The sequence below is a fragment of the Lonchura striata genome, chromosome 3 (genome assembly GCF_050655825.1).
Source record: "Lonchura striata isolate lonStrDom1 chromosome 3, ASM5065582v1, whole genome shotgun sequence".
Classification (NCBI taxonomy): domain Eukaryota; kingdom Metazoa; phylum Chordata; class Aves; order Passeriformes; family Estrildidae; genus Lonchura; species Lonchura striata.
Genome location: NC_140705.1, coordinates 25,106,533 through 25,120,809, shown reverse-complemented (window position 1 = coordinate 25,120,809; position 14,277 = coordinate 25,106,533). Strand labels below are relative to the sequence as shown.

General features: G+C 40.6%; 1 protein-coding gene across 21 annotated transcripts in view; it reads left to right on the top strand.

The window, feature by feature from the left end:
• The first annotated feature begins 6 nt into the window (after positions 1 to 6).
• The window catches only part of LOC110482163 (dystonin), a 283,630-nt gene continuing 269,359 nt past the window's right edge, over positions 7 to 14,277 (top strand). For 11 of the 21 annotated variants that reach the window (XM_085574678.1, XM_085574687.1, XM_085574686.1 and 8 more), the window contains exons 1-2: positions 276 to 509; positions 934 to 995. In XM_085574678.1, coding sequence (XP_085430804.1) covers positions 329 to 509; positions 934 to 995 — 243 coding nt within the window. In that variant the 5' untranslated portion in view covers positions 276 to 328. Of the gene's footprint in view, positions 510 to 933; positions 996 to 14,277 lie in introns of all 21 variants that reach the window. The other 10 variants (XM_085574702.1, XM_085574701.1, XM_085574705.1 and 7 more) reach the window with 5 other exon arrangements.

The following is a 14,277-nucleotide window of genomic DNA, read 5'->3' as shown; positions in this document are numbered from 1 at the left end:
GCCGCCGCTGCCCGCGGGCGCTCCGGCTCTGCCCGCCGCGCTGCCCGCTCCCGGCAGCCGTGCGGGCACGGAGGGGCAGCCCCACCGCAACCATCGCCGCGGCGGCGGCTGCTGAGTCACGGCCTGAATCTCATCCCGCTCCTCCTCCTTCTCCTCCTCCTCCTCCCCCCCCGCGCCGCCGCCTCCCGCCCGGCTGCCGGCTCCAGCAGCGCGGTGCCGGCGGCGATGCCCGCCCCGCTGCCGGGGGGAGAGGCTGCCCGGCGCTGCCCGGCCCCCCGCCGCTCGCCGCAGACCCGCGCACGCACAGGGGCAGCCGGGCGCTTGAGCCATGATTGCCGCGGCTTTCCTGGTCCTGCTGAGACCCTACAGCATCCAGTGCGCCCTCTTCTTGCTCCTGCTGCTGCTGGGGACCATTGCCACGATTTTATTCTTCTGCTGCTGGCACCGCCGGCTCCAGAAAGGGAGGCATCCCATCAAATCCGTCTTTTCAGGTCGCTCAAGGAGCCGAGGTAAGAGATGCTGCCGGTCCCTGAGGGCGGCGGGGGCTGTCCCCGGCCCATCCCCAGCTTTCTGCCGGCGGAGGGCCGCCGTGGCACGGTTTAGCCGGGCAAAGGCTTTAAAGAAAATTCAAGCCGAGCACAGGACTGCGGCAGCCTTGTCTCCACCCATCCCTCAGCGAAACCTCGGCTGGAGGGTGAGAGGCTGGGAAACCCCCCAGCCCTCCCCGGTCTGTCAAAGAGCAGCAGAACTTTATGCCGAACTTCTTCCCGATGAATTAAATATAAATGCCGGGCGGAGCTGCCGGCTGTGCCCGAAGGGCCAGAGCCATCCCGGAGTGTGCGCCGAAGGGCGAGTGGCGGGGTAATCCTTTAGCCGGGGCGAAATGCGAGGTGCAGCTGATGGAGCCTGTGTGTCTTTCTGCTTCCCTTCCAGATGCTGTCATGAGAACTCATCACTTTCGCTCTGAGGTAATTTATTTAGCACGCAATTTCAAGGTCAGAAGTTGTTCTCTTTACCCAAGTACATATTGTCGTGGTCTTTTGTTAATGAAATCACATAGCAAACTTTTCATTTTGCATGGAAAACATAACGTCCTCTTTCATTTCTTGCTTTGTTTTTTTCCCCTTCCCAACACAAAATGAGCTCTTCATCTGTGTTACCCTAACCGGCCTGCTGATTTGTGTCATTCCCAAAGGAATTGGTTACTTGGAAAAAAAGCTGTGCTTACTGTACGTGCCAGACCTCCCTGTGTCCAAAAGCAGCCCTGAGCCCAGTTATTGACCTCGCTGTAAATACGTGCAGAGCTGGTAGTTTTTGTGACTGCAGAGCCTGTGCTCGCTCGCTTTGCCCACAGCCCTCACCTGTGCCCTGCTCCTTGTCAGGGAAGTTGCCTGCCTGCCTTGGATGCTGCCGCGGGAGATCCCAGAAGGATCCAGACTACAAGCTTGCTTGGCAGGGACCTCAGTGTGTGACTTTGTATTCAGAGGTCAGGGGAATCAAAACTCTTACATGCCAGTGCTGAAAGTATAACACAAAACTCAGTCACTTCCTAGGGATTCTGAATGAGGAGCACAATTGCTGTGAAAATGTGAAAAATAATATTTGTTTTAGTACCCACTTTGTTTCCATGCTGCCCTGTAGAGCTCCTGTCTAGATATTTCTCTTGCCTGGTTTCCTGCTATTGATTTAAGGCATATCTTCATGCCATTGCCTATTATTCTGAAAGCCTTGAGAGACAGTTTTGCACTCAAATGATATTTTGTTTTAAATTATTTGCATTTTCCCTTACCCTGCTGTGAGTGTGAAAATTATCCAATTATGACTAATGTTTTCAAAAATGTGCATGGGATACGTGTTTGCAGCATGGTTCATATTGGCAATTAGTTTTAAATTCTCAACTATTTTGAAATTTATACACACCATCACAAAAAGAAGATGCCATAGAGACGTCTCCTTTTTGTCTTAAACTAAAAAGCCTAAGTTTGCTTTTCACCAGTGCTCCAGTAAAGTAAACAAATAAATGTGTACCTCTGGAAATAAAAATATTTCTTCACTATTTAGTTTATCCAATATGAAATGCTTTGTTTCCATGTAAAATTCACTCAATCCTGAGCCTAGATGGAGATGAAGTTTAATGTTTTGAAATATGTGCCATCCTGCATGGTGACACTTCAGAGGGAAGTTGCCAGAGTAATTTATTTTTATTGCTTCAGCATGTGGTTATTTGTTTATCATCCAGTCAGAAGCAGATGAATTTAAAATATTTCCTAGAAGCTTCCATTAAGTGAAACATGCTAGAGTAACTGTTATATTCTTTCATAATTTTCTGTATTTTTTTTAGATGGAGTAATACTGCAGCTAGTGGTCTAAACTGCTCTTTTAAATAAGTGGTAGAACTGTTTTTCCTTTTATTTTCTGATGAGAATTTTGATAGAGAAATGATGACTCATTTGACGTCATTAAATTTTAATTTTCCAATATTTTTTCAAGCAAAACGTTATTTTTATGAATCTAATAAAATTAATTAATGAAAAAACTACAGGCATACTTCCAATAAAAATATTGGAAACATTATCTGAAGCAGAATTTGACATTCTCTATTCATATAATCACAAAACATTATGCACTTCCAACTGCAATACAATATTGCTGAAAGCAAAGCATGATACATGAAAATATGGGCTTTGCGTAGTCCCCCACCCCCAAAATTAATGTAATATCTCAGCTCCAAGTTTTATAGCACAAGGTACATCTGCTAGCTTCCACCATGCTTAGTTGTTTGTCAGGTGTAGTTATAAATAGTGTTTCTTAATTAAAATGAAAGATAATGAAAAACAGGCTGATAGTAAATAGCAGTGGGTTGGCATTCATCTCCTGAGAGCTGGGTTCAAATCTGACTTCCATCACATGTGAACGTGCAGGTGGTCTAGCAGCAGTGCACAGAGAATTATAATTGCCCTATCTACAGAGCGTTGGCAATTCCTGCATGATTGACTGCCTGCCAGGAAAGCCTTATATTTGGAAAAATAGATGTGTGCAAATTTATGTTGAGATCCTTTGCCACAGCTCTCATGGTGCATGCCTTCATTGTCTGTATACAGTGAGAACTATTGAATCCTTTTCTTTTAATACTGAACCACACAATAAAAAATAAGACTGCATACTATGGCAGGGTAGATACAAAATTTGAAAATGCATTTATGATCTTTTCAGTCCTTCTGTTTCGAATTTTAGATGCCACTGGTGAATTGAATCCACAAATAGTTCATTTTTGTGGGCCTTGATTTTTAATGTCTCTGCAAAACATGCCTCATTATTATACATCAAAAGTTTATGCAGATATTACTTACTAGAGAATGAACTTAAACACTTGACCCCCTGCCTCAAAAGGAGGTAAATTTGCATGAATCATTATAAATCTAAAGTAGGTGAAAGTCTGTCTTTGTTAGAGGTGCTTAATAACAGAAAATATTAACCAGGAAACTGTGAGAATTTCTTGAGATAATACAAGAATTGTCTCCATCTCCCCACCAACACTTGCTACCATCTGAAGTTTGTCAGGCCTAATTTTTAATATATTTTTTATTTACAGTCCTCAGGTTCATTATGACTGAAACTGCTGTTAAGATTCTTCCATTCCCCAGGTACCACAGAAATTCCATGAAGTCAAAAAGGAATCACACCCAGAATAGTTAATGTTCCTAATCTCAGGAAGACCTAGATATGCCACTGCTTTAAAAAGAAAACAAGTAAATTTCCAACAGAAATATTCATTGCTACATGACACATCAGACTTTGATGTAGTTGTTTGCACTAGTCAATCTTTATTTTGAGAATCAGTTGTAGAATGAAATGCCTGAACCAAAACCACAACAAAATAACAATATAACTCAGAGTTTTACCAAAGTAGGGACTATGATCCATTGTTGGGCCTTTAAAAAATATTATTATTATTATTATTATTATTATTATTATTATTATTATTATTATTATTAAAAATATAAAGGCTATAAATTATTCACGAATTTTATTCTTCTTGTGCTCTTTGTAGAAGTTGTTTTTTTCATGAAACAGAGGAATTTTCTCTGAGTTCTTTGTGGGCTTGATACCTTTCAATGTTTATCACTTTATGCCTTAAAAAGAGGTCTCAAAGTCTCCTGTACCTTTCAATCTAAAAGCTTTGCTTAATGTGTTGGTGTTGTCACTTGTGATTTAAATTTCTTTCTGAATTAGTTTTCCTCATAGTTGAAGACTCTGGAGCCACTGGATTATGTGAAATTTTTACCTTTCAATTAAATGGGAAGTAAACTTCTAGCCCTTAGGCTGGAAGGATTTTATCTGAATGGTATAATTCTTAATGTCTTTTGATTTGGTGGTAAGAACTGTTGAAAAGGAAGTCTCTCATTCAGGGTCTATAAATGGTTAAGTTTTACGAGATTGTGAAGGGATAATTGTGCTAATTGCTAAAGTAGCAGTTTTCACATTATTAAGGAACAATTACCAGATTTATAAATCTTTTTGCCTGAAATTTTCTCTGAGCTTCACAGTTTTCCTTTATCTTACCTTTTATGTTAGGCATACTATGACCTCAGGAACTGAAGGTATCAGTGTCAGTGGGCAGTCACAAGCAACATGGTATCACTTTGTATTTATTTAATTTTGACTCATATATTTTGGGCAAGTTTTCTGAGAATGCTTCCACTGAGAACTACAGGTTGAAAACTACTAGGAAATAAATCAGTAAAAGTTTTACAGTCCACTGTAAATTCTGGCTTCACATAACCCAGGTGGGACTAAACACACCAATAAGATAAATGGGAGTTGATACTTTGTGAAAAGACTCTCTGTGAGGGCTGGCAGTATGTGTTAACCATGTTTGTAGCAAAGGAATAACATTTGGTGATTTGAGTTTTGCAGACCCCACATTTTATTTTTAGCACACTGAACAGTTGCTACAAGGTTGTATATATTCAGTCTATTTCAATATTCTTATTGATGACATGGATGAGGGGATTGAGTCTTTTGTTAGTAAATTTGCAGACGACCCTGAGCTGGGAGCCTGTGTCGGTCTGTTGGAAAGTAGGAGGGCTCTGCAGAGAGCTCTGGGATGGTTGGATGGATGGAAAGAGTCCTGTAAGATGAAGTTTAATAAGTCTAAGTGCTGAGTCCTGCATATTTTGGCCACAATAACCCACAATGCTACAGGCTGGGGATGGTGTGGCTGGACAGTGCCCAGGCAGAAAGGGACCTGGGAGTACTGGTGACAGTAGCTGAACAGGAGCCAGCAGTGTGGTGGCCCTGGTGGCCAAGAGGGGCAATGGTGAGGGGCTTGGAACACAAACCCTGTGAGAAAGAACTGAGGGAGCTGGGGGTGTTTAGCCTGGAGAAAAGGAGACCTTATCACTCTACAACTCCCTGAAAGGTGGCTGTAGTCAGGTGGGGTTGGTCTCTGTCTCCAGGCAGCAGCTGACAGAACCAGAGGTCACAGTCTTAACCTGCGCCAAGGGAAATACAGGTTGGATATTAGGAAAAAGTTTTTCACTGAAAGATTAATAAAGTAGTGGAATTGTCTGCCAGGGGGGTGGTGGAGCCAACATCCCTGGATGTGTTTAAAAAAGAGACTGGATGTGGCACTTGGTGCCATGGTTTAGTTGAGGTGTTGGGGCATGGGTTGGACTCAATGATCTTGAAAGTCTCTTTCAAACTAGTCATTCTGTGATTCTGTATTGTTGTGACTACACTGATAGTGATATAGTTCATCCAAGACTGATGTTATTTTTTTAAAAGCAGATGGATTTTCTAAATCATCTGTTATGGTACAATGGGTGCAAAGCTATAGAACAACAATGTATATTGGGAAATCTATATATTACTTTGTCAACACAGATGCCCAGAAAATTGTCCATAAACTTATCCCTAAGTGTACCTTTGCCATAATCATTCCCCTTCTGAGGCTGATTGTGAGACAGTTGCCTAAAAATACAGATTCTAGTTATCTTACAAAACAATAACAAATAGTCTGAAGAGTTGCACCATAATTCATCCTGAGCACTGCAGTATTTATAAACTGCTCCAGATATGTACAGCTCCAGTGAAAGGAGAAATCAGCAGACACTCCAAGCTGAATTTGAGTCTTCCATTTGATCGGAGGGAGTGCATCCAATGAGCACCACAAATGTGCAGGTCTAGTCAGAAAAATACATTCATTCACCTATTGAAAGGATGTTTTATTGTTTTTACAGAGTTGAATCAGCCTGAGAATATTTTACCTTTGTGTTTGATATAATTTCCCTCAGGATGTTTAAACTATTTTTCCATTAGCTGTCTAAGAGTTAAGGAACAGGTTCAAAGGAAAATAAATCAGAGAAAAAATAAATTGTTTTCTTAGCTGTGTGAGAGCTCTTACATATAGGAATGAATGGAGAACTATAAATACAGGTTACACTGTATAAGGACAAACTGTTCTGTCCATTTCTCATAACATATCAAATAATGTGGCCCAGACAGAGAGTGCCACACTGGGCTGTCACATGGCAAAGTAGGTATCACTGAGATTTGGTTTACAATATGTCATATGTCCATCACTCTTTGTCAGCTTTGGTCACAGCAGTGTTGCCTTTAGACAGCCCATAAGCATTGGTCTGTGCTGAGGAACAGCCTGTTCTGCAGCTGTACCACCAAATACATGGCATTTGTCTGCTTGCTGCAGCCAGACTGCTCGAGTGCTGAGCTAAACTAACTCCAGAGAAGTTACCTTGGGTACTTTTACTCTGTACTACAATGTAGTGTACAAATGCCTGATGTATTTATAAAGCCTTCTGGTTGTCTGCATCTCTGCTCTGGATTCTGATGGTCTGCAAAGCTTTGAAATGCTGAGGTGTGGGAACTCAAAATGTCTCTCAGACATTTTTAGAGGTTCCAGGCCTTGGTCAGAGGCCTTCTAGACCCTGGCAGACAGCTGAAAAACAACTGTGATTTTGAGTTTGAGTCATGGAATGAGTTACCAACTTTGGAGGTGGAACAAGCAATCACAAAAGGTTAGGTAGTATAGTAAAAGTAGTTACAAAGTAGAGGGGAAATTTTTTTAGTATTGTACAGGGGGGTTTTAACACATGTACAGGGGGGTTTTTCACTTTGTACATGGGGGTCAGAAGTTCTAAGATGGAGGAAAGTGGGCTGATCCTGTTCTTCCTCCTTCTTTTTCCTTACCTCCATGTTCTTGGTGATGTTGGCACTCACAGATTGGTTTAGAGTAGAAAAACACTTGGCAACGTAGGTAGTAGGTATTGGGGAATAATTGTAAACATGTTATACGTAATATATCATATAAAAGATAGCAGCAGCCCTGGGCGGAGAGAGAGGCGAAGAAGACAGCAGACAGAGAGGATGTCAGTGTGTGTGTGCCTCTACCCAGGCCACTGATCAAATAGCCGCAGTCCAAGAACATAATCTGTTAGATAACTAGCAATAAACTGCCTTGGGACCGAACAGCTAAAGCCTGCAGAGTTTTTCTTTGGAAGCACGGGTTGGAGGAGAGACTTTACCACCACATGAGACCCCAAAGCAAGGCCGGGGTTCTCACACTGAGGGAATTGCCTCTGAGCTCCACCAATCACCTAAGAAAGTACTGACATTGTGTAATGGTCCACATCAGTGGTCAGGCGTGGTCCTGGGTCCTGCTTTATAAGTGAACACATCCTCATAATTCTCTAGCAGGACCAGGAAAACCACTGCATAAAGATATACTACCTCATAAAAGTTCTTACTCTTTAGTTTGCCATTAATATACACTTATGCCAACAACCTCATGGCTATCATGTGAGTATTTAGATATCCATGTTTCTCTGTATCTACTGCTGTCTCTGGAAATGTGGGTTTTAGATGAGCAGCAGTTCAGTTGTGCTGTGTGCCCTGTGCACACTCCCTGTACACACAAGCAGAACCCTGATTTCAAGGGGACACAGGGGGAGCGCAGCTTGTGGCCATCTGCCTGTTAACAGACACATTGTGCACATGTACAGAACGGGAACTTCTAGCTACTGTCTTTTGCCCTAAACAAACCTCAGACTGAAACTGTGAATTAAAATAGCTCATACTTGCAGTGAGTAATCTATTACTAGATTGTAGAAACTGTTTTTACACAGACAGAAAGGATCATGAAGGGCTCCATAGATGACACGCTGCTCAGAAAGGCTTAATCATCTGATTTCTCAGTTACTGTAGTTAGATTGGGTGCCAGATCAGGTTGTGGATCTTCCTCAAGAAACAATTTAGCTCTTTAGACTGAGGTATTGAATGTAAGAAGGCACCACATGAACAGGGTATTATGACCCTTGGGGTTGTGGCTGCTCCAGGGCTGTTATGTGTGTTTTCCTTGGGCATGGAAACCTCACTCACACTCCCATTCCCAGACTGTTTTAAGTAGAGACACCTTCGATAAGCTATGGAATAATGTGCAGAGCACAGGGTGAAGTGACCTTGATGTTTTCATGTAGGATCTCATTCAGCTGAGCTGGCTTTTTGGGGCCTGGCCATGACAGACGTGAGAGGACACCAGCAGAGCTGCAGCCGCTCACCCTGCTGCTCCACGTGCTCTGCAGCCTGGAGGGGTCTCAGGCTCTGGCGAGTGGGCACGTGGAATCCTGCAGCCTCCCGGGGCAAGGGCTCGGCACTTTGTGGCAGAGATGCTTTAGCATGTCAGGCTCACAGTGCAGACAGCTGATCTTGGCTTAGTGTTAGCAATGCTGCCTTAATTTTGAGCTTGTTTCTTGTGCTTCTGGTTCAGCAGCCAGCCTGGGTACTTGTTATCTGGATACTTGTACCCAAAGTGCCTGAGCCCCTGCTGGGCTCCCTTGTGCCCTACTGCCTTGCATCAAGGAGAGTCAGAGCTTTGCTGTTCCTGACTCATCAGTGGGAATGAAACATGAGCTGAGGCTGAAGTGTGAAAACACCATATCAGCTACAGAAACTAACTGCACTTTTTGTTTGGGCAAAGACACTTTTTCTTGCAAGTTGTGCCATTGTCCTTATCTCCCCTGTCCACTCAGCTGTTTAAATATGGCACTCTGCTTCAGGATGGTGGGGAGATGACTATATACATTGATAGCACAAATTATATTGAAATACATAATCATGTCAGGCTGAGGTATTGTATTTATCCTTCTTCCTTGTTCTAGAAAACACAAAATGATACAACCAACATCTCTTGTGATCTGCCTCCACTACCTTCCTTCATGTGAAGGTAGGAGTTGAAAAGTGAGTCTGTAAAAGCAGCATCCCTTTATGCAGCCCAACAAGCTCACTGTAGGTATTTACAGATTATAGAACTGCTCACTGACCTAGTGTTGATGTCTGCTTCAGGATGTGCTGAATGGTTCTTCAAGCCTCACTGAATGTGTCATCTAAATTTTTTATTGGTGATAACAGGGAGCAAAGAGTTGTTCAGGTATGTTGTTGGTATCTGAATCCAGTTATCTTAATAGATACCTGAATTCTAGCCTAGTTATCTTTTTATAATATATTCCTGTGAAGTCTCTCATCAGTTATGCATCTATTTTATAATTGAAAAAGTACAGACACATCTAAACAAGCTGTGGTGGATATATTCTCTTACCAGTTTGTGTTTCAAACAAACACACTGGACAAAAGAGAGTAATCTCTTCATATTTGATGTTTTGCAGCACTGCTATGGTTTAGCAATCACTGTTATTTCTTATTCAGCTTCTTACTGTATTTTTAATATTTAAAGCTAACTTTTTCTGGCAAGTTCTTAGTATATACTGGACACTGCCCAAGATGAGGAGACATGAAGAGATGGAAAACAGAGGAAGCAGGACTGGAAAGGGGACATGCTAGGGGAATGTGCTAGTATATTTTAAGTTAAACCTTCCTTTGCAGACCCCAGTGATAAAGAAGTACACTGATTTTTTTGTTCTTAAATAATTGTTCCCTTCCTAGGGAGGCTTGCAGTGCCCTGAGGTAACAGGGAAGGAACTAGGACAAGCCATTGCAAAGATGCAGTGGAGAGCTGTAAGCCTTCTTGTCAGAGAACGATAGGGCTGCTTGGAGAGCAGGCTCTGTGGCTTACAGCTTCAGACAGGAAAGAGCAGTTAAAAGGCATCTGAAGGCATGACTGGGTGTGCCATTTGGGGTTGCAGATCATCAGATTTTCCTAATGTTACAACTTACCTGTGCTTTGATAGAAATCCTGACTTATGATAGGAAAAACCAACGTGTCATGTTAAACAGCAGTGTAATTTAGCATGGGTTACTAGACATTGTATTCTAAATTCACACCTAAACCTAGGGGCACCTAAATACCTAAATACAAGGGCTCCTATGTATTTACATAGTGGGTGGCTGGTTAAGAACTGGAAAGCAGATTATTGATGTTCTATTTCATGAACTCAGTTGGGAAAGTAATCTTGTTCAGGTTATGTAAAAAGCAATTGCTTTAAATGCCTTTGAACGTGTGGACTTATCTTGGAATATTGCATGTGCCAAATCACAGTCTTCAATATCTGAGAAATGGTTCCAGCACTGCTTAGAGTTTAGATTTTATAAGATAAGAATAATATCTCCTAAAATAAACATAAGGCATGCAAAGCAGCATCAGTGAAAGCTTGCTAATGAGGGAGTGGAATGAGAAATTGAATGTAAAATCTTATATTTTATGTTTTAAATCCTGATTCAGATCTTTATAGGAGTAACCCTTTGTAAGATTATAAAAAAATTATCAAGAAAACCACGTAAAAAAAAAGTTGCAGTCTATTTTTTTAGTTCTGGTAGAATCGAAATAGAGCAAATACAGTTGCATCCTCCTTGGGTGTTAGTGAAGTAATATACTCAGTGAGTGTAGGTAATCTTCCTGTGATAGAAAATTTACACGTTACATTACTTAGCAATCTTTACTATAAATATCTCAGAGAACTTATCTGTAATCTTGGATTTTGGGTGGAACTTACAGAACTGGCAGTTAAATAAATGTGGGGTTTTTTTTGGTTCTTTGTAAACTGATGATATTTGGGATGAAAATCTCTATGGAAAAGGAAGGAGGGAAATAATGCAATCTTGGCCACAATTTAATTTAGAACAGTTGTTTTAACAATTCAGATGCATAGATATGTGCATATATATATATGTTTTTTTATGTAGCAGAAAGAATCTCAAATTTTTCTCTTTCAGTGTGCAGGCGAATTTCATATAATAAAGTTATTTAATGTAAACCTTTTAGCCATTTTAGTTGAAGCAGGTACTCCAACTATAGGGTTTAATTATATTTCAGCCTGTCTGTAGAACTGCTGAGAATGCCAGCATCTTGAGAAAGGTTTGATGCTACACATAGTAATGTCTGCAGGCCCTTAGATGCTGTGGGTTGCGTAGACATGAAAGTTTCCAAGACTTAAACAGGTGGTAACTGACAATTTGAAGGCTATTTCTTGAGGCCATTAATTGACAGTGGTGATGACAATTCTCATGCACATACAACCACTGTCAGAAACCTTAAAAGTGAGAACACAAATCTGGATATCCTATCTAAGCTTCTTCTGGCTTTGATATTTATTGGTGCACCTTCATCTACAGGAATGACTCAAATATCTTTGAGTAAAGGCCTTTGAAAACACACTTGAGTTCTGCTGTCACTGAATTATGGCCTAATGCTAGCTAGCACTTTCTCTGTGATTTACTGAAGTTCTGCCAGAAGGTAAGCTGGGCTGCAGTCCAATGCCCACTGAAGTTAATGCAAAGATTTTTGTTGACTTCAGCTGGACTTCAGATAATGCACTTTTACCTCTATTGATGTTAATGCTTACTGACTCCAAAAACCCACACTGGCTGGAAAGGTTGGGTTCCAACATCAGAATTCTGACAACCAATGTATTCTACATAAAATACTTATACACTGGAAAAAATGAAAACTGAATATGGCTTCTTATCAAGCATAAAAATAAAGATAACGTATGATGAAGGCAGTAGGCTAGTAGAAACTAGAATGGAGAGGAGAAGGATCTGGTGAATTAATAAAATAGCACATTGAAAGAATGGAGGAGTCAGAGATTTCTATCACTAAAGCAATAATGGACATGGGGTAGCACTGGTGTATTCATCTGGTGCTAATAAAGTACCAGACAAAGAATTAAAAATAAATACAGAAAACCTAAGACAGAGAAAGCAAAAATTTCAATACATTATTCAGTATGTTTTTATATGTAAAATATTCTTTTACAGATATTTTATTTATTTAATCATAAATATTATTTAAATAAAAGCAAAAGCTAGACAAGTTTTTAAGGATATTTCAAATTCCCGTTTTTATGACAAATGGATTAGGAATAAGAATAAGGAAAAACACAACAAGGATAGCAGAGTATAACATATTTGGTAATCAAATACCAGACTATATTGAAGAAATGGACCAAATTATGTTTTTAACCAATGCAAGGTTGAGTATATTACAGAGAAAAGTCTTTAGCCACATTCTTAATTTTTGTGTTTATGATCTTCAGAAAGGGTCTTTTGAATGACTTTTAACAGTTCAGTGAGGACTACTTTCAGATGTGTAGACTCACTGGAAAGGAGATGGGGAGGGATGTGTTTAAACAGAACATAAAAACATGTGCTACTGTTATATATATCAGTATTAAAATTTATAAGAGGACTGTACTGAATTATGGGGATCCATCAAGAGCGATATCCGTGAATGAGGAAATGTGAAACTCTCACAGGAAAAAAAAAGCGATGGAAGAGACCAGAATAATTTAATGTAGAAGGAGAAAAAATAAAAGGAAGACTGGTGATAAAATATGGTATGATGAATACCAGATTGGAGGCAGACCAAAACCCAGTCACCATGGGCCTGTTCCATCCTATTTAATTTGGATACTCACAGTATGGATGTGTGTGAGTGAAGTGATCAGTCTGGACTCTGGGTATGGCCAATGGAGAGAAATAGGTGCTGTGAGGGAGTGGTTCATCTCATCTGCTGGCTTTGGTGGCTCAAAGGGTAACCTGGGGAGGGGATGTCTGCTGAACTTTGGCCAGAGAAAACCCACACATGTTTCTGTAGACAAGAATTTAGTCACTGAATCAGAGGTGTGAAGTTAAAACTTGGCTGGATAAGATATTTTTTACAGAACACCTTATTGTGAATGTAATTTTACACAGTGTGGCCTGGCATGCCATGGCCAGGCTGGCAACATTCATCATTAATTTGTGTATAAAGATAGACAGAATAAGTTCTTTCAATATTATCACACCCCATTCCAGAGGAAAAAACAAAGAACTAACAATGACAAACAACCAAAAAAACCAACCAACCAACCAAAAAACCCACAAACCAAAACCCCCCAACACTCAGAACATTTAAAAGGATGAATTTCCACTAAAAAAGACTGATGTCCCCAGCCCGCTTCCCCATACAGAAAAGCTCGCTTGAGACCAGGTGAACTAGACTTTGGTTCTGCAACAGCTTCCAGAGACTCTGCTCCACTCCTGTTTGCCCTAGACTTTGATTAGGAAGATCATTCTTCCTGGATTCCAACAGACTCTAACTAGAAGGATGTACATGAATGCTTTTGCAGAGAAGATAATTCCAGGCTCAATTTGCCTTGTGTCTAAAACTGGTTCTGTTGGTCATATGAGTTGTTTCTTTAAGGAAGATTACTTTAGTGTGAATCTTTGTGCAGCTGTTTTGGTATTTGGAAGACAGGTTTTCTAAAAATACATGTTTGAAGTTTTGTTTGGTTTGCCTAGTTTCAGAATTTTACAGGCACAAGAATGAGTCAGGCAGTAGGTTCTGGGAATGAGCAACTTCCTCCCAGCACAAAGAACAAGGTTTTCATTGCACAGTGACACAGCATTCATATGATACTGGAAACTACAAATTGCTTAATGGTTTTAGAGCAACCTCGTTGTCATATCCCTATGATTTTAAAATCTCCAGCTTTTCCTCTGTGATTTGGTCTCAGGTGGTGTACTGTGATTCCCTGAGCATTTTGTAACACTTTTCTGCTCATCTAAAATAGTGCTGTCTTTACCAAACAAATATTTGTGTGATTTCCATGGTTTTTATTTTGATTGCTGTATTAATATGATGTTTTTAATTCTAGACTATACTGAGGGATAAATAACACAGATGACAAAAAAGCTTCTATTCATTTTACTGTTTAGAAGGAATCACCAGGCACCGTAATTATGCACTGAGCATAGGAGTAGCAGCTTCCATATGTTACATCACTTTTAACTCTTATCTTCATTTTTGATTATCAAATTTTGAAA